The sequence below is a fragment of the Phalacrocorax carbo genome, chromosome 6 (genome assembly GCF_963921805.1).
Source record: "Phalacrocorax carbo chromosome 6, bPhaCar2.1, whole genome shotgun sequence".
In the NCBI taxonomy this organism is placed as follows: domain Eukaryota; kingdom Metazoa; phylum Chordata; class Aves; order Suliformes; family Phalacrocoracidae; genus Phalacrocorax; species Phalacrocorax carbo.
Window position 1 is genome coordinate 57,505,767 of NC_087518.1, and position 20,211 is coordinate 57,525,977.

Consider the following 20,211-nt stretch of genomic DNA (forward strand, 5'->3'; position numbering starts at 1 on the left):
TAAATTGTGTGGGTTTTCTCAATTTTAAAAGTTTTTGTAAGTGCACTGAAGGAAAGCGGGAGTCCCAGTTTCTGTGTAGATTTAGGCTTCCGTTCCCCAGCTTGTAACAGGAGAGGCTTATAAGAGGAGAATTTGTGAGCTGGACGGGTGAGATACAGGCGCATTTCATTCCACAGAATTGTGCTAGATGATTTTTACAGCAGTAAAACAAGTGATCCTTTGCGAGTTTCCAGGGTTGGTGGTGAGGCACTAAGAGAAATTTAAATCCTGAGATCAGTAATGGGAATTGCCTCTGTGGGTGGGTGGTTGGTTTTTTTGTTTTCAAAATGAATTAAAAAAAAATTTGGATAAGAGTTTATCTTCTCTCTGGATCAGTAATTTTTGAAACACTTTACTACAAAACAAAAACCTTGGGGTAGTCAGGAATGAAGTGTAAGCTGTTAGTCAGTGGAAATGTTTTCAGTACTTGCTGGCAACAATTCTAGACCCACAGAGCTTTTTGCAAGTCTTTTTTTATTGTTTTTCCTTTTGCATTATGCTGCTGTATGTTCCTTTCTGTTGCTGTTTGGCTGGAGGCAGATTTCACAGGGGCTGACCTCTCTCCTAAGGCTGAACTGCAGAAGAAAACTAAGTGGTCCTCTTTTTCCTGCTCTAAAACTACTCACCGAATAATATTCTAATTGTTTCCCTTTGTCTATAGGCTTTTAAAGCAGGCATAGAAAAGGCAACTATAAGTACGTTTATGCAAATAGCCAATGTCCTTAGAAGTCTTTAACGTTGCAAAGCTAATTTCTAGTCATTTATTTGTTTGCACTCTTAACTTACATGCCAGGTGATAATTTAATGAACTACTCCTTTGAAGGTTTGGTTGGGTTTTCTGTTTTGTGGGTTTGTTGGGGTTCACCCCCACCCTCCCAGATGGTTCTTCCTTCACTGGTTTATTTTTTCAACTGCAAATCTTTGGAACATTTTTCTGTGAAATCAAGCAAAGTCTAGTGGGGAAAAATAATAAAGTTGTTGAAGTTTAGGTTGGGTACCATACCTTAATGAAACACTGTCATGTCTCCCTCATAAGAACCTTTGCTTTGTGTTTTGGAAACTGCCTTCTCAGCAGAAGAGAATGGGTTTAGATAGTTCCTTTTTACTTAAGGAGATTATAGCAATGGTACTCTAAAACCATGGAGGGAGTTTTAAATGATGTGTTTCTCCCCATGCACCACTAGTACCCTTTCCTGGTCACTTACTTGAAGAGGCCTTTAACAACTAGGCATAACAGGGTAGGGTTTGCTTTAACTCTGAATTTCTTTACTTTTATGAGTGTAATTTAGAGTGTAACCCCTAAACTACTAAGTTTCTTGGAAGCAGATGTTTGAATTCATTGTCTTTAGAGGAGGAAACCAAAGCAAAACTTCTGTGGCATTTAAATAAACCATTGAACCACTTTGCTATAGGGCTGTTCTTGGCATTTTGAGGTGTTTGTGGAAAAGGCAAGGAAGACACATCCTCTTACTTGCTTTGGTTTGTTTTTTTTAATGTAACATTTTAAAATTCTTCTACTGTTTGTTAAGATGGCAAAGGAGAAGCTAAAAGTGAGGAAGAAGAAAAGCGGCGAATTGAGGCCAGAAGAGAGAAACAAAGGCGTAGAAGGGAAAAAAATAGTGAAAAATACGGTGATGGATACAGGTTTGTTCTACAACTTCCGTCTTGTGTGCAGTGCTTTTCTTCCCCTTTACCCCTCTGTAGGAATGTCTTCTTTCCTGAAAGACCCTTTGGACTGATTTTAGGGAAATAAAATGCAACAAAGTAATGACCAAAAAACCCACCCTCTGCCATCCCCCAAATCCCCCACCCCTAAAAGAAAACCGAAGAACCCGAACAAACAAAAAAACTCAGAACAAAACCCAGCACCCAGATCCTGTGGCTTAGAAGACTGGATCCTAGAAGACTGGACCTCTGTTGTATCAGAAAACGCACAATTTCCTAACCCCTTCTCCCCCACAAGTGCATCAGTGCACACTTGAGAAGCAGCTTAGCACAGTACTGCTTTTGAAGTATGTGTTTCAGTTAAATAGATATTCATGTTGCCTTAAATGAGCTGTTAGAATTTGACTTTATTGTGGTTTTATAAGTATGGTGAGCTATTTTGTAGCGCAAAAAAAAAAAAAGTAGATGGTTCTGTAACTTTTCGTACTCTTGCTGCAGCCAGGCAAGCTAATGGCCAGCACTGTTCAGAACTGTTCTGTGTCACTGCAGTGTATGGTCATAGTGTTACAGCCACTTCCTCATTGTGCTGAGGAGGCCGTATTTCCTTATAAAGGTTATATAGTTTTTGTATGGAAAATGAGCTTTAAATTAATTATTTTGACTATTTGTAGTTAGGAAATCATGGGCTGGCTTGACTGTGAGAAGTACTACGAAAGGTGACACAAACTAGAGAACTATGATAGATATACTCACAGAATAATGTGACTTCTAAATGGCTAGCTTCTGACTTCAGCAGTTTTGATCTTCTGCACAGATAATTCATTACTCTGAGACTGGCCTGATGTGTATTTGGTTCTTGTAGCAGTTACCCTTCATGATGTACAATGCTGGAATTTTTTTTTTTCTTTTTCACTTAGACTTCTCTAAAGAATGCTTCTCCCATTCCTTTTCTGATTAGGTTTGTCAAGTCATTGTAGTTTTGAGGAGAGAGGGAAGAATGTTTCTTTAATGGTAGTATTTAATGTATTTCTCTTGATAGAATGGCATTTACTTGCTCATTTTGCAAATTTCGAACGTTTGAAGAAAAAGAAATTGAATCACATCTGGAGAGTGCAGCTCACCAGGAAACGTTGGATCATATCCAGAAGCAAACCAAATTTGACAAAGTAGTGATGGAATTTCTTCATGTAAGACAACTGTTTTTTTATTTATGTAATACATTTACATGAGACTGTGGTCACAATTTACCACTTAGCTTCAAAATATGCTTAATTTATCATCGTTGCTCCTTTTGCAGATGACCTTTGACACAGCACATATTACTGAAAGTTGAAGCAAATTCAGAGTCTGTAAAATAGTGTTAATTTTACAATAAGAACCAATGCCTTAAGCAGTAAAAACAATTAATTGCTGTTTATTACAGAGCTGTTTTCAGTAATATTTTAAGTATAGGTGCCTCTTGGAATATAAACAGTCGTATATCAAATGTTACCACTTTTTTTCTGATTCCATGTAGGAGTGTATGGTGAATAAATTCAAGAAGACAGCTATGCGTAAGCAACAGACAAGTAACCAAACAGAAAATGCTCAAGCAGCTGAAAAAGATATAATGGAAGGTAAGTAATGCTTTCTATGTGAAAGTGCATATTGTGGAGCTCTAATCCTGTCCTTCCATTCTTCTTTGAATTTGATAAAAAGTTTGAATTAAAATGATCAATTTTCACACCTTTTCTGTACCTGGTTGGGATTCCTTGCTTCATTTCTGATATAATGTGGAAAGTAAGCACAGTTGGAGATAACAAATGTTAATAACATTTGCTATCCATGTAGCCATGTCAGAAAGTAAGATAACATTGTGCTAGGTACTTGGCAGCCAGAATTAGGTGGGCTTTGCCACAGTCTGATTCAGTATAGCGCGTGAGGAGTGGCAACAGGTGGATGCAGATAGATTGAAAGAGAGCATGTAACAAAGCAGTAAGGTGATAATGGTCAAATATGATGGTAAGGATATGAGTAATGTAAGGGCTAGTTGCTGTGGTTTTGTGGGACGCTGACAAAAGGAGGGGTTTGAGCGCTTTCTTGGCTACCCAAGATGCATCTTGGCCTGAATTCTTTCCCCTTGACTGCCCTAAAGGCAGTTTTCTAGGGCCTTTTGTGCATCCCTGCCTTGCTGTGCCATATCTTTCCACTTTATCCTTTGCTTGAGGACTTTCAAAAGATGTGCCAGAGCTAGAAGGGACACCTTTTGATGTCTTTACTTTAGGTAATAACTGTATTTGTATATTACCTTAATTTGAATTTAAATGCTAAAAGCTACTTAAACAGATATAGTCAACATCTTAACAATCTCCCAAATTCTTTTTATGTACTTTCCTGAAGTACTGTTTGCCTTTATCATCAGAACGTTCTGTTGGCAAGCTAATATTTAAATTTGCAAGAGGAACTGGATTCATGTGCTTCTTCCTGGTGGCGAGGGGAGGGAAGGAAACAAATTAGTTGCTCTTATGAGGGCTATGGTAAATCCAACTGCTCTGGTGAAGCTTTATTTGTTTCTTGTATCAGAATTTGTATTATTAAGGATATTAGTTACTGTTGATTTTAAATAGATAGTATTTTTGTACATTAAATAGTTCAATTTGATTGTTGTATCATTTTTGTTTCCCTCTCTTTAGGCAGGTAGGTGTTCATATATCATAACCTTAGGCAGCAAACATAATTGCCTGGGTGCCCTATGTAGTCTGTGGAGAGAAGGAGTTGAAGTATCCAAGTGAAAAACATCCTCCTTCAACATTGCCTTCAGAGAGCCTAATTTTGATGCCTGAATTTGAGTGAATATTCCCCTGTGGTTCAGTTTGACATGTTTAACAACTGAGAGCTCTAATTTTCTGGTATAAAACAACCAATCCCCTCTTCTGCTCCCCTAGAATAACGCATTTGTCTTAATGATTTGTTGCGTCTTTTTTGGCAGGGGTTACTGCTGATGACCATATGATGAAAGTTGAGACTGTTCACTGCAGTGCTTGCAGCGTGTACGTTCCTGCATTGCACAGTTCTGTTCAGCAGCACTTAAAATCTCCTGATCACACAAAAGGAAAACAAGTAAGATATGACATATCATTAAAATAAATTAAAAAAGCACAAGCATCACCTAATAGGTGAGAAGTGTTATGGTACTCGGTGCAAGTAATTTCTAAGTTCCTGTTGGTGTTACTTGTTCTCTAGAAAGCTAGAATGTCCTTGTTACGCTTTGTAAACATAATGTCTCATGAAGTAGCCAGGGCTTAAGCACCCCCAGTCAATGAAATGTTGGTGTGCTGAACAGCTGATAGCAGTAAGTCCTGAGAAGGTTACTAGGAATGACTTTTACTTTATTAGAATTTTTTTTACTGCTATTAAGTGTTGGAAAGATTGTTATCCAAAATGCAAAACATATACATATATTTCCAGCAAGATAACAAACCTGGTGTCTTTTTGTTTCTTGGCCATTATCTTCTTACTTTGAAGAAATGCGAGAGCAGTTTAGGATTAGCAGTACTATAGAACTGGTCCCTGTTACAATTTATAATGATACACTTTTAAGGTTGGTAGAAGGGTTGAAAGAGGAGTGTGGGCGGAAAAAATCACAGTTGTCATAGTAAGCAAGATTGCCAAAATAATGTTTAGTTTATATATGAGCTTCTGTGATTATGGAATATCAGGGAATGGTTTGGTTTGGAAGGGACCTTTAAAGGTTGTCTAGTTCAACCCCCCTGCAATGAGGAGGGACACTTTCAGCAACATGTTAGGCTGTGATGGAAAAGCATGCATGTTATCTGCAGATGAGAACAGGTGTGGTTGTGACAGGTGTGTGGTAGTAGTCTATTCACATCTTGCTTATAAAATGTATCATTTGATCAAGCTAAAGCAACGAATTAAACAGTACCAGACTTAATTGAGCTTATTATGTGGTTTGGACTTAAAAAGCTAATAATGTGCATTTCATGCTGCAATATGTTCCTTATTTTTCTTACAGAAACTGACCATGAACTCAAATTTGTGTGACAGTTGGAATTAGGTGTATGATAATTATTCACTTTAAAATTTGTTTCCTAGGCCTACAGAGAACAAATAAAAAGGGAGAGTGTCCTTACTGCCACCAGTATCTTGAATAATCCTATAGTCAAGGCACGATATGAACTGTATGTGAAGGTAAGATGCAGATGGAAAAAATGTCATGTGTAACGTTTGCTCTATCACTATTTCCTCCATGCTGATGGAGTTTAACCTCAGTGCTGTCTCTTCTGTTTCTGCCTTCTAGGTAGCTCAAGATTGAATATACTTTTTAATGTGTTTTGCCAGTCTCAGGTTGTTGTCTCAGACAGCTTTCATTGCAGAAAAAATTACCACCTTCAGATTCACCAGCTTTTGGGTTTTGTTTACCATTTATAGGTGTATCTAGGAAAAAATAACTAAAAAAACCCCCACGCTTTAAGAAAGCATTGGCAGTGTCTTCAACTCTATATGTAATACTAACTGTAGAGCACAAAACACTTCACAAAATGAATGAATCTTTATGTTTAGAAGCAGAGGCTCCACTAAAGTACAGCCTGTACACTACTCAGCTAGATTTATTCCATAGAATTTCTAGCACTCATGGCAGTGTACAAAAAATGAAAGCTTACAACAGTAGTTGTCACGATCAGAGAATCTAAAAGGCGTGGTAGCCTATGTTGCAGATACATGGCCTGAGAAACGTAAATTCATTTTAGCAAACTGCGAGTGTTTTTTTTTTTCTTCTGGGTCAGCATAGTGACTCTTTCTGTAGTACCATTGTTGGCTATTTGTGGCAGTTACTTTTAACTGGTTTATAATTTTGCCTGTGCCTAAGCAATAGACTCCTTCAGACAAAGCAATATTGTGCTGCAGAAATATGACAAGGTATGAGCCAACGCAGAAGTTAGTTGTGACTTAAAAATGTCAAATTAGTCATGTCCTGCAAAACTGCATATGGTTGGGTGCATGAATCAATTTCAGACAACTGTTCTATATCTATTAAGGTAGCAAATGACCAGATACCACAGCCTGGAACACCTGCCTGTTGTTTCCAGCTCTTTATTCCGGCATTCCTTACGGCCTGCTGTGCCCGTGCGTTGTCCCGTACAGCCCCCTAGTGGGGGATTGGTAAAAGGGGCATGGAAATGTGTCATTCCTCAGTTGGAAAACTGGGAAAGATAAAATCTGCAAGATTGTCTTCGCAAGGAGACCACTGACACTTTCGGAATGCCTAGCGCTGGTATGTCCTGGGGTGGGTTGAACTTAATACACTTTTGGCAGCACCTGCTCAGTGAGATGTAACTGGCTTCTGGTTATACGAATCCCTCTATCCTTATCTACATGTATAATCAGCTGCAGACTGAAGGACTGCTGTTCTGTTATACAGTGTGTGATGAATTGGAGTCTGTGGTGCATGCACTTGGTGCCTGCAGCCTTCCAGGAGAGGGGGAAATCCTTGTCACAGCCAAAAATAACTTGCTTTGAGATGAAGGGCAGACTGGCTTGGGGAAACACCCCTCCCCACCCTCCAACCAAAACAACCCCAAACAAACAAAACCCCCAAAAAGCCCAAACCCAGCATTGTTTTGGAAAGCGTTGTCTATCCTGCATGTGCGGCGTGGAAGGAGGGAATTCAGAGCAGGGAAGACCTGCAAGGCTGTTCCATAGATTGGTACCAGGTTTCAAAGGCAGGTCATTAACATCACAAATGCCTTTGACAGAAGCAGAGCAAAATTGCAGGCCAGCAACTCCTGATTTTTATGCATCCCCATTGATACAGTTTGACATAAGCAAAAAAAAAATTTTAAAAAGTGGTTTTTTTCCCCCCTTTCCTGTTACACTGCTGGATTTCTCTGCATATTGGGAAGTTTGTTCTTTTAATGTGTGGCCTAGAAGAGATGCATATCCCAAATAGAGTTGAATTAGGGAAAGCTCTTTTTCTGTGAGGCCAGTAGTGCCTTCTAAACCACACCCTGCCGAGAGTAGTTGTTCACCTCTTTACCACAACCAGTATTTGGGACCCGCCTTCCCCCATTGTGGTTCCGTGTGAAAAATTCTGCTTAAGCCATTTCTGTTGCCTCATGGAGCTACTGAGTAACTGCCTGGAGGATGACAGTTTAATGTAATTTGGGTTGATTGGCTGGCTGACACCTGGCAGTGGGTGATCGGTCTTGAGGATATTTGCTGTGTATTGCGTTGTATGAGACTTTCAAGGTTGAAGGCTCTGGTTAATGTTTGAAAATGAGGGAGTGAATCATGGCTTCTGGTCTGGAATAAGCTAATTGACAGGCAGTAATGACTGCTGTTTTATTTGGGACACCTTGGCCACTTCTTTTAAGTAAAATGCCTTTCTATCTGTGACTTACTCCTTTACCCAGTGCTTAATAGAAAATGTCTTTTGCCCTTTGATTTAATCTTCTGTCCAACCAGAGACTGTTCCACAGGTTGGTTGCAGTATGTGCAGAAGGAAACAAAGCAAATGGATGCATCCATTTTAAACAAACAGCTTCAGAACTGTCATTCTACACACACTCGACTCCATTTCTCTTCAACTACATGTTTCTAGTTTGCACTGTGAAAAGCAAAGCAGAAAGAAATTTTTTGGCTGTAGACATTTTTCAAACATTTTCCTACTTAACTAATTATGAAGTCAGTTTTAATTTTTCAAATGTCACAACAAAGTCATCTTTTCAAGAACTGAAGGCAAACTTTGTAGTATTGACCTATACATGCTCAATAAGTATGCATGCTTGACTAATTCTATAAGCTTGGACACATCAGCTGTAGCAAAGGTGTAAAGTTTAAATCACCCCTGCTAATTTTCACTGAGTTAAGCTATTTTTTAAAATTTTTTTTTAACATGGTAAAGATATATGTGGTGTCCACTGAAGATGGAGGGATCTATATGGAGTTAGCCTAAGATAATCAGTCACATGTTGTGTGAGAGTCTTGTTACAATCCACTTGAAATTAAGGTCCCAGCTCCATGGAAGACAGCTTCAAGTAAGTTAGCTGATGTGGCTTTAGAAGAGCTCCTGGTGTTTGATCTTTGTTACGCTTCTGGTTGGTGATGAGAGTTATGAACGGAAAGAAAAGAAACTAAGGTCCAGATAGGGCTTGGTAGTGGTTGTTAGTGCCGCAGTCGATGGTGAGAGCAACAAGAATCATCATGGTGGAAAATAGTGTTTGTTAAAGGTGGCCGCCTTGATTTACTGATGCAGCTTCCTTGCATCTATTAGTATTGGAATAACTCTTGTCACGTGTACTATTCTTCCAGTCTTCTGCTGGACCCCACTGTTAAGACTGTCACTTTCTGTATCGTGTCGTCCATCAGGAAGTGCTGCTTGTGTTCCCTGTGCTGCTGCTGCTTTAGAGCTGGTGTCTGCACTGTTGGAAATTTCTCTGTTCAGATTCCAGAAAACTACAGAACGGAGGTTTCCAGTTGTCAAAACTTGCCTGTGATCTTTATGATCCGAATGGTGCTGGTGACAATCTTTTACGCTACCTTATTCCGTAATTATTTTTTAATTTCTATATTTGAAAAACAAATTCATTGCTTAAATTAACGGCATATTGCTTGCATCCTGTCCTTTGCATGCAAGGAACATTTCCTCTTACTCTCATTTGATATCTTCATTGTAGATATTTTAATCCAAGAACCTTGAAAGGATTGCTTCTTACCTTGGCCATTCTTTTAAAGACCCCTCTGTTTCCCCAGTGTTGGTCTTGTGAGGTACCTTTTTATGCTTCCAGTGTACTCTTTGTGTGCTTTTTTTTTTTTGAGGTTCTTAATTTCTCCTTATTCTCCTACATCCATATTGTAAAGGTGGGAAATTCACATCAACCCATCTGAAGGCTACTCTGAAACAAACATCTTAGAACTGTTATGAACCTGGTAGTAAGTGCCTTTATAAGAAGGAGGAAAAGACCACCTTGTTTCTCAGGCAAGAAGTTATCACTTGACAAAGTCATGATTATATCTAATTTTGGACCATTTAGAACTTCCTAGGTAGAACAATGTCTCTGATTAAAAGCTGCTTTGGATGTTGCTCGAGAGAAGCATCACGGAAGTTGACATTTTCTATTGCTCTATCCCAGGACTGTTTGATCATGTGTGTTAAGGCATTCTAAAGTTTAATCAGATTTTGGTATCTTTTTGGGTCAGGTTTGTGAGACAGAGAGTGGTTTCTGGGGACATTAGAGTCCCAAAGCTTTAGTTGAAAATACCAGTTCACAGTCTTAAGCTTTCTTTGCAGTTTAAATATTCCAGAGACAAGGAACCCAAAGAATGCATCTCTTGGGAATAAACTGCTTATCTGCTGGTGGTTTTAAGCTCTGTAGGCATCATAAAGTCTTTCTGTAGCAGGTTGGTGGTGTTCCTGTGTTCTTGTTTTCTGGGTTTTTAAAATTTATTTTGTTTTTTAAAGCCATCTGGGAAGATGCGTGGCTGTCAAAATCAACTAGCATCAAAATTGGCTCTGCATGCTGTGCTGGATGCCTCTGATGCTACATCACTGGAAAAGAGCGCAGTCATTAGGATCTTCCCCTTGAGGGCAGTAACTTTTTCTGTAGTTTGAGAACTTGAAAAGTACATTTTTGTCTGGAAGAAAAAAAAAAAAAACCCAAACAAAACAGTTGGAGAGAGCATCTTAACTTTTTTGTTCTTGTTATTGTATAGAGATCTATTCAGCCAGTAGTGTGCTGAATCCAGCTCTGCTCGGTTAGCCAGGAGCAATGTACTGGCTCCACAGGAATGAAGTGTAACAATTTTCTGTAGCTTGTCCCCAAGAGTCAGGCACGGTCAGAAACTGTCAGCAGGAGTGTGGAAATAGTCCTTTTAGAAGTGCATTCTGTAGCTGTAGTTCATCATTTTGCCTAGCCTAGACACGAGAGGATTTTAATCTTTTTCCTATCAGACCTATAAAAGGGCTTCTGATACCCTTGTGAATCATTTACAGAGAAAAGCCACCTTTTGTTTCCTTTTGCTGGAAAACAATGCGCTCTGTTAGGCCATATCAAACTCTTAATATACCTGTCTTTGCTCTGTAATGTCTTCTGATGAGTGTGTATCTGAAGCCAACCAGGTAGAGTGTTCTTAACTCGGTAATTAGCTTATTTCTGTCTGTCTTTGGAACTCCTTGTTCCTGTACCCAAATGTGATTAAAAATATTTGGCTGAACCTGAGGAAAATGGCACTAGAGGCTTTGCGGTCAGGAGGCCTTTCGCACTTCTATCTAAAAAGGAAAGCTGATGAGTACAATTTGGCAGTTGCACTAATTCTTACTGAATAAGGTTTGGATGCTCGATCTTTTTATTTCACAATGCTTTACACTGACACGGGCATTGAATTGGTTTAGGCACTTGCTTTTCTGTATGGTTTTTTTCCCTTGAAACAGTTTACTGAGCTAATAAATATTTTTGGTATTTCAATGTTGTACCTATTCTGTGAAATACTCCTTAGTGTTCTGTAGCCCCATGGTGCTTGACAGTAATAGCAGATCATCTAAAAGTTGCAGAGTTTTAGCTGAGATATGGGGTTTTCTTGTTTTCCTAGGGCTCAGGTAAGCTTATGATACCAGCTTTCTATGTACTTGACCCTTACTTTTTAGAGTCTACTTCTAAAAAAGCTGAACTTAGTACCTTAAAGAAGTTTAAATACTACCTTATTCATGGGGTTTATATGTGGCAGCTATATCTTCGATTAGGCTATGAGTTGACTGGGCTCAACAGGCACCACCATTGAAGTGCTGTAGGCTGGCCATTACAAAGTGCATGCATAAAATTATCCTGGGACTTGGCATAAACTGGTCTCAAAGAATTCTACTTTCTTTGGGTTACTCTTTTAAATCGTTTTTTTATGATTTTTTTGAATAAAAATGAAGTCAAGTTTTTGTTTAGTGGCATTTGCTAAATGTTTTTATAGCTTTCTAATTTTTCAGTAGTTTGTAGGCCACCTGGAAGACACTACCTGAAAAATGTAACTGAAGTAAAAATATTTATATTTCTTCTGATAAGTAAGCAAAAAAGGACAAGGGGCCTAGTACTCAGTTTTTCTTTTGGGTCATCTTTTAAATAGTATTCTTGACATCCCAATCCTAGTGTAGATAGCGATTGGTGTCAATGTTTGCATCAGACTTGCTCTGTTGTATGTTTGAATGTGGAAGGAGCTTTAACAAAGAAATTCCTGATACTTCATGTTGCTATTCTTTATTGTGTATTGATTACTTGTACTTCTTAAATAACTGAAGGACGTGAAAGCAGAGCTATATCTTGTACTGAATTGTTTTATGAAATAGAGAAAATGTGAAACTAGAATGCCAGCATATTTAAAATACCGAGAAATCTGCTTGATAATTTTTCTAGATCAGCAATGGAGTGAATTTCAGGTTAGTCAATGTAATTAATTCTAGATTTCTTTTTTGTTTAGTGAAGACCTTGCCTTTTTGATAGAATTATTCAGATTTAATAAAGACTAAATCAGAAGAGTTTTGTTCTGCTTTTCCTTTTCGGATTTGGTTCTAATTGTGGAGGAAACGGGAGCAGCTGTAGTTCTCAATAAAAATATGTTGAAACTTAACCATGTAACTTTAACTTACTGAATGTTGAAGTTAAACTGAAGTTTGCGTGTAGCATACTTTGGGTTTTTCTCAATGCCATTTCTATGTTCATTAAAACAGGTCATTGAGATCCCGATTTCCAGTGTGCATAAATGAGGTGTTGCTAATTTTGAATAAAATCTGTTTTGATTTTCTTTAAAACAAAAAAACCAAACCCTATTAAAAAGCTGTATAAAATACTATAGCGTTTCTTAGTGGCTGCCCTTTTCATTCACTGAAGTTATGAGTATTATTTTATTTTATATTCGAAATAAGTATCAAAGTGTGTGTTTTCAATCTTCTGCTTCAGGGTGAAAATCCTTTTGAAATTAATGATCAGGCTCAGGAGCAGCAGACGGAAGAAGAGGACAAAGCTGATGAGCCAGCTGAGGGGGAGGAAGAAGAAGAGGAGGAGGAGGAAGAAGAAACCGAAGAACAAACTGACTTCACTTTAGACCACACTGAAGATAACTAAGTGCAAGAAAGTGAAAATATATTGGGGGGGGGGGGGGAAGGGGGGCAAAACAGCTTTTTATTTCTGCTATAAAATGGCTAAGACTTTTTAATAGTCTCAAATGAAGATGTTGAAGATTCCCCACCGTATGCATGCATTCCATTCCGTGGAGAACTTGTTTATATAATTCCTCTGTGTTTCCAATTTCGTTTAAAATGAAAATAAGACTATTTTAGTTGAGCTTTTTATAGCAAACTGACTGTTAAAGCTGATTAAAACATTGTGTTGTATATTTTTTTAAGCATCCTATTTTTTTGATGTGTGTATTGAAAGTTGGATATAATAATTTTTGGTCTAATCAGTTGAGAAGAAAGGCGGGTCTGTGGGGTAAATATATCAAATGCTGAATGGCATAAACTTATCATATTTACCTCCTAGTACAGAATGGGTATCTTCAAAAATTGTGCTGTTGAGTGTGGCCATTTCGGGGACTGCATTGCACTCTGTATAATAGAGTATGTGTTATAATATGCCTTGTAGCTTTTTGTGATAAGATGTACCAGTTTGTAGCAATAAAACACTTAAGAAATGTTACTGTTTAAAGTGTCTATAGTTAAGTATTTCAAGTATTTCCCCATGCTGACTACCAGATTGGTTTCAAATCAAGTCTTGACTGATATTACGATTGCAATTCTCTAAAATCTCTAGTTGCATCTCAGCGACTCATGTTAGTTGTTGTTGATCTTTCATGTATCTGGACTCCACCTACCAGGGCAGATAAGCACTTACTCCTTCAGACTGTGCCTAGGGAAGCATGCTTTCAGTATATTTACATGCTGCACATTGTTGTCTGTCTGAAATGATATATAAGTACACTTGGTTTTTGCACAGGTCCTTCTAATCTAGCTTTTGACTGAGAGCTGAAAATGTTTGATTTAACTATTTCTAAGTACAGCTGAGCAATTTGTATCACTTTTCCTTAAATGTGGTAACTTAACAGAAGTTATTATGGGGAATTTTTTTCAAAATCTCATCATATGTGTAACTTGTGCACCTTTCCGTTGGAGAACCTTTGTGTTGATTTGTAGCCATTGCTGTATACAGGTGGTACAAGCAGAGAATGGACAGAGGTTAGACAGAATTAAAATAGTTCTAACCTCAAATGTGAACCAATTTGCTTTTTCAGTGATGTAGAAATGGTGAAAGTGTGCGAGTATTATGGGGGAATACTTGATTTAGATACTAGGCCAGCAGGAGGTCCAGTAGCAGTCAAAGCCAAAGAATGCTGTGTATTTTAATTGTTTAGCTATTGCTTTTTAGCATAGGTTGGAGAGTAGAAAATGTATAACATTGTGAGGAAAGAGAGATTAAACTGTTTGGTGCCTTGACCTCTTGTTTCCTATATGGCTTATATCTTTCAACTAAAAAAAAACAACCAAAACCCACAACAGAAAAACCCACCCCAAACCTAAAAAACCCATCCCAAAACAACCAACCAACCAAAACAGTATGATGTAGGCTTGATGGTTGTACCTGTAAGTGGGTTAGCTTGGAACTAAAAGTTAACATGGGTTGATCAAAAGATGCCGTAAGCCTACAGCTGGTTAAACAGTGTCTCTTGGATATGTAAGCTTCAAATAACACAGTACTACTTAGATCTCTAAATACTCATTCTCCTGTTCGCCATCTCAAGACTAGGATTAAGATTCATATTTGCATTACTTTTAGGGTGTAATCTGCCCTTCTGCCTTACAAGCTGGTCACTCAATTATTTGTGTGTTCTATTTGTAGATCTCTTGCCCTACAAGAGGAAGATGCTGATCTCTTCCCAGACAACTTAACAGGAACTGTGACAGTGTTCTAGAAACTGTCGAGAGCTTTAGCATGAGAACTTGTTTGCGGTAGTTAACAGAACTGAGGTGCTGCCCAAATTTCTGCAAGTGGTGCGTTTTTTTGTCTTTGTCTATAGCCCTTTTATAGTTGGAGAGAAGTTGTTTCTAATCAGCTGAGGTAACCCCTTCTACCTAAGATCTCAGTACTCTATTTCCATTGCTGTAGTTTTATCCACTATGACCTCAGGATCTTTGAACTCTAATCATTCTTGACTTCACTGGTAATCTAAATAATTGACGACTTCTCTATACTGACAGTTCTCACCTATAAAGTGTGTTAAGTGATAGCTTAAACCTAGGTGACATATTTGGGGGGGGGGGCAGGGCAACTGCCGATTATAATGGACAAAATTACCAATTTCTGTAGGCTTAGAAGGAACTTTTATTGGAGTCCTTGGGCCCCTTCTGTAGCTAACATTCCATTAAATTAATTTCCTACATCAGTAACAAAGTATGGAAATAATTTTAGCAGGAATGATGGCTGTGCATTCCAGACAACATGGATTCCTGGTCAGCTGTGTCCCCCCGCCCCGCTTATTCCAAACCGAGTGGAGATGGCAAAATTTTTGTTTCAGAATTTCAGAAATAAAGTCCACAGTTTTAGGCAGTTCTGGATGAAGGTGCCTGCCAGAATATACAGGTATATTTACTTAGACATCCCTGCTGAGAAACCTTTGCAGTTCCCTTTGCATTCACCAAAGACCAGCTATGTGCTCTCAGCTTCCTGACTGTTTATAACATATGCCTTTCCCTATATATTTTTCTAAAGAACCTTCTTGGAATGTTGACTACCCCAGTAATACAAAACCACAAACAGTTTGGGAGCGCAGTTGTATCGCCATCCCTAAAGACCAGGTTAAGTAAATGAAAGATCAGTGGAGAACTGGACTTGAAGTGTAGTAGTTGGTGGTTCACGCTCCAGATGATGACTGGTTGCTAATGGTATTTCTTGGAGAGCCAGCTGATAAGGGAAGAGCAACTGAATGTATTTTAGGCAGCTGGTGGGTATAGGTCCTACCCTGGAACCAATATGAGAGGTTTGATAAGGAATTTTGAGGTTGGTTAAAATATGGCATAAAGTGATGTTAAGTATTTCAGGATGTTTAAAAACATCTGTTGGGGAATAAAAAGGTGTTGTAGATCACAGGCAAGATCTTTCTCTAATCCTGTTCCAGTGCATGAGCTGTAGAGCTCTTTTTAGTGTCTGGAGTGGAATCAACAGAGAAGGTGTAGTACCTCTGGTCTGAGTAGCCAAAATTACATGCAGTGTTTGAGGTGAGGATTTACTTTGCACAAGAATTGCAGGGATTTGACTTGCACAGAGACACTAATGCTATCTTATTTCTGTTGGAAACACCTTGCTGCATTTTTAACCTTTTACAGGACACTGCTTAATGGTATGTTGGTTCTTAGTTGTGCTGAAGAAATATGTGCAACTTGTCTCATGTTCTAACTACCTATTTCCGGAGCTAGAACCCAAATCTTACTGCTTTGAGAGATGTTGACAAAATATTCTGTGCCTTTTTGTTTGTGTTTTTTGTTTCATTTGTTTAGGGTTGAACTTGCAAGGTAGCAGCACAGTAGAAAGAAATATGGGCGCTAATCCTTGCAATTTATACCTACCGAATAACTACCATATGTGTGTGATCATATGTGTATTGCAGGCCAAATGCACTAGGCTTTTTATATGTAATTATTTTTTGCTACACAGTATAACTGCAGAACAAATAACATCACATCCACATAATATTTGGTTTATTTTCATGCTACATAAAGGATTGAAATCTTGAAATGAGCCTGTAGATTCTTCTGCTTTGGCTCTTCCTGTATTACTTACAGTTAAGAATAAATTAAATCAGTTTTCAGCTTGCTGAAATATTAACTATACCTTTTCTTGCTGTCTTCTGCCAACAGACTTCTAACAAAACCATAAAGCTTTTCTTTAAATGCCGATCTAATTTTATGGTATTTTTCAGATGCTGGAATGCCCCTTGCTCTTTTTAAGCAGCACTAAAATAAAGGATCCAGAGCTTTTCTTCAGTTGATTATCCTTCCACTAAATGAAGTCCTCACCCACTCAGCCTGTAGGATTGTAGGGAGAAACTTTATTGTAAGGAATGCCCATAACCATCAGAGACTGGGTGTCTCCTAGATGCTTCCTCCCAACCTAATGCAAGGAAAGGCTTGGTAAGTCCCACATACTCTTGGCTCTAAAGCCTGCGATGAAGTCCCTCAAATCATGTGAGAGGATTGAAATTTTACATCAGGTTTGTTAGCAATAAAGGTTTGTTTTGAGTTAAGTATAAAAATAACACGTCATCTGTTCAATTTCTTTTTGAGTTGATTTCTAAAACTGTCCTAAGTTTTTTAGGCTTACAATATTATACTTGCTTTTAAAATAACTCTTGCTGCACTAAGTCCTGCAGCTCAATTCAGCTGTCTTTAAACAGATTTGACTGGTTTTAAATACAGCTAGCCAATGAATAAACCTTTCTGTATAAATAAAAATGTGCATAAACTGAAGTCCAACATCTAAAACAAAAGAGCTTCTGATCATCTTCTACAAATCTAAGCTTTCCTCATCCCATCCTTTGTTACTTCAAAGCTGATGCCCATAGGAAAAGGAATAAATACCTAGAGGGTGAACTGGAACATCAAAATCTGCTGAGGCAAAAACATAAAACAGAGGCTTCTTAACAAGACCCCAAGACCTCCTACTATCCTGTGATTCTGATGTAAAACAAAGTTCCGCCTGTATGCAGAAGTCTGGTTTTCTCTTTCTTTTTTTCAGGATTGAAGAGTACCAAGTGTTATGGGAGAGCAAGGAATAAATAACCTGCTTGCCTTTGTGGTCCCCTGCAGGTCAAACATTTGAGTCCTCACATCAAATGTGCCTGTTCTTTTTATGGAGACTTGCCATCTTCATTCTTCTTTACCCCATACATCTACCTCGTGGACTCTAGAATATGTGTGTTATGAACTGTTTGTAGGGTTCTCTTTATATCCAAAGCTGGGAAGGTAAGTTAAGAACGTTGGGAGCTTTTGTGGGGTACCAAAAAAGCAAAGAATGGATAACACTGTGGCAGGAATGCATATATTGCAAATTAGCACAGCCTACTGCATGTTCAAGTGAATATTTATCAGAGAGTTTTAAGAGCAGAACAGCTGTATGGACTTAGGAAAAAAGTTGCAAGTGTTGATGTGCTCCATTTTAAAAAACAGCATCTTGGTCATTGTACAATCCTTTTCAATCTTGTTACTTCAGAAAGGTCATAAGAGAGATGTCCTTCATCACCAGCTAATAATATTGTGGTCCAGATCCATTTTTTGGTGGTGGGTTTTTTTTTCCCCTGGTTATCGGTCTGTAAGGTTGCTGTATCATTAAACCATCAATTGCTAAGGTTCCCTCAAGAGTACCTGTAAATCGGTCTTCCCCTTTTCACACTGAGATGACTGGAACATGTTGGAGCCTGTTTGAGTTTTCCAGAACATAGCTAAGATAAGTGTGTAGCCGCTATACATGTGGCAGTGGACAATTTACAGTTGCCTTAAGATCTAAATGTGCTCTGTGTTGTCTGAATATTTAACTCTGTGTTAAAGGCATCTATCTGGAAGCTAATTACTCTGAGGGAGGGGACTGTGATGGCAGACCAGCAGTTTGTTTAGCATGCGGTCACTGTTTACCTGGAGTACAGTGGCATACTCTGTTTAGGCCACGGATTTCTAAGGCTGGAGAGGACCACTCACTGTTGCGTAGCTGTCCTAGATAATGTCAACTGTTTTGCTGATCAGGCGCTTTTTTTTCATTGGTCTAGAATATGTATTTTAGAAAGTGAACTTATTTTAACTTACTATTTAGACAAGGGTGGATCTTATGCAATCTCTACCATATTTTATTTTAAAAGCCTAAAAGTGATTTTATCAGCATAGTGTGGGGCTCCATATGCGGTATGTATGGTATTGCCCTGTTTTTCAGCCTATTGGTGTAACTTTTTGTTTCTGTTGGTGGTAACTAACACACTTGTTAAATGTCACAGAAAGCAACGTAAAAAAAAGGGGAGATTGAAAAAAAGGAAAAGGAACCATCCTATTGACTACTGAGAAATCTGGTGCTACATGGGCATCTCCTCCCTCAAAAGGTTAGCAAAGCTATAACAGTTAGGAGAGCTGAGTTTTCTCTCAGACTCAACCATAGGTTTCCCACCACTTACGTGTTTTCCTTTGAAAAAAGTGACTAGTCAGTTCAGGTGTTGTGAGGCTAAGCCAGTGTTCAAGAAGTGCAGTTGACTCTGTGGAAGGAAAGAGCTTTCCAATTTAATTATTGTTAGTATTGATTACAGTGGACAGGTGTAGTTGCCTTCCTTAGCTGTGAAGGTTTGTCTAGTAACAAGTATGGTGCCCTTCCCAGAAGGAAGGATACTGTGTCTTGTCTTGTGCTAGTTTTCTCTGTGTGGAAATGCACAGAATGTGAGGTGGGGTCGAGCAGGGCTGAAGGACTTACTGTATTACTCCTTAGAGCTTCTTGTCCAGTCCTACTCTCTGTAGGCATCATGGGAGCTACTGGAGCCATTGGGATGGAGTGACCTCTGTGGCCGATCCCTCTTCTCACTCTGCAGCCATCTGGTGAGTGTCTAGAACATACGGGCAGATTTTGTATTTCTCCTGGGTTTCCTTAGGACTATGTATAGGAGTTAGGGTCAGGTCAGGTTGCAGGCCAATGTTGTAGCAGTTCCTACTGAAAAGACTACGCAGGATCTCTAGAGTCTCCCAGTTCTGCATCTGACTGAACACCCGCTTGGTAAAATACAATTGTCGTGTGAAATGGGTATATATAAAGGGTGTTAGCCTCCCTACTTGTGTGTCCAGTCCGTAAATACTACATTATAAATGGTTTTCATTGAAGGGTTTATTTCTGCCACTGAAATGGCTTCGCACCTTTTAAAGACAGTCAATATCATGATGTTAAATAATGTCGTAAGTGTTCTTTATGTTACGGCACTTACAATTTTAAAAACATACCTATTGCATCTACTGCTTGTCTGAAGGTAAAGCCTTCTGCCTGCTGTACCGTTACAGTGTGCAGCAGTCCTAGTGCTGGAGTTCTCAACCCACTGTGTACCAAGGGGTTAATTTCTTTCCATCACTGGGGATTTGAATTGCTTGTCAGTGCTGAGGTCACTGTCACTGTTAAATGACAGATGTCTTTCTGAAAATCCCTTGCATCTTTCCTTGTGATGTAAAGTTCAGTGACTGCAATAACAGGGTGTTGTTCTTTAATAACTGTTAAATTTATTCTTTAGAGAATTTACAAAGATGTCCTATTGCTCTGGGAGAGCTCCCTTGATGCCGAACTCTGCATTTTCTTTTTGCATAATGCCTACAGATTTAGAGCCACTGTACTCCCAGTTGTATAGCTTCTGTATCCCTGGTTCAGTGCTGCTGAAATACTCGTAAATCTCCTTTTTTCTAGTGGCTTTGTGCAGCAGCTGGGGTATGACAATAAGGTCCCTGATCTATAATTCCAGACAGCCCCT

The 20,211-nt window shown here is 38.7% G+C and overlaps 1 protein-coding gene across 2 annotated transcripts in view; it reads left to right on the forward strand.

The window, feature by feature from the left end:
• Positions 1-13,388, forward strand: part of ZNF326 (zinc finger protein 326) — a 29,299-nt gene extending 15,911 nt beyond the window's left edge. For both annotated transcript variants that reach the window (XM_064455472.1, XM_064455473.1), the window contains 6 exons: positions 1,569-1,683; positions 2,744-2,891; positions 3,221-3,320; positions 4,673-4,803; positions 5,797-5,892; positions 12,642-13,388. In XM_064455472.1, the coding sequence (XP_064311542.1) occupies positions 1,569-1,683; positions 2,744-2,891; positions 3,221-3,320; positions 4,673-4,803; positions 5,797-5,892; positions 12,642-12,806 (755 nt within the window). In that variant the 3' untranslated portion in view covers positions 12,807-13,388. The remainder of the gene's footprint in view (positions 1-1,568; positions 1,684-2,743; positions 2,892-3,220; positions 3,321-4,672; positions 4,804-5,796; positions 5,893-12,641) is intronic.
• The last annotated feature ends 6,823 nt before the right edge of the window (positions 13,389-20,211 follow it).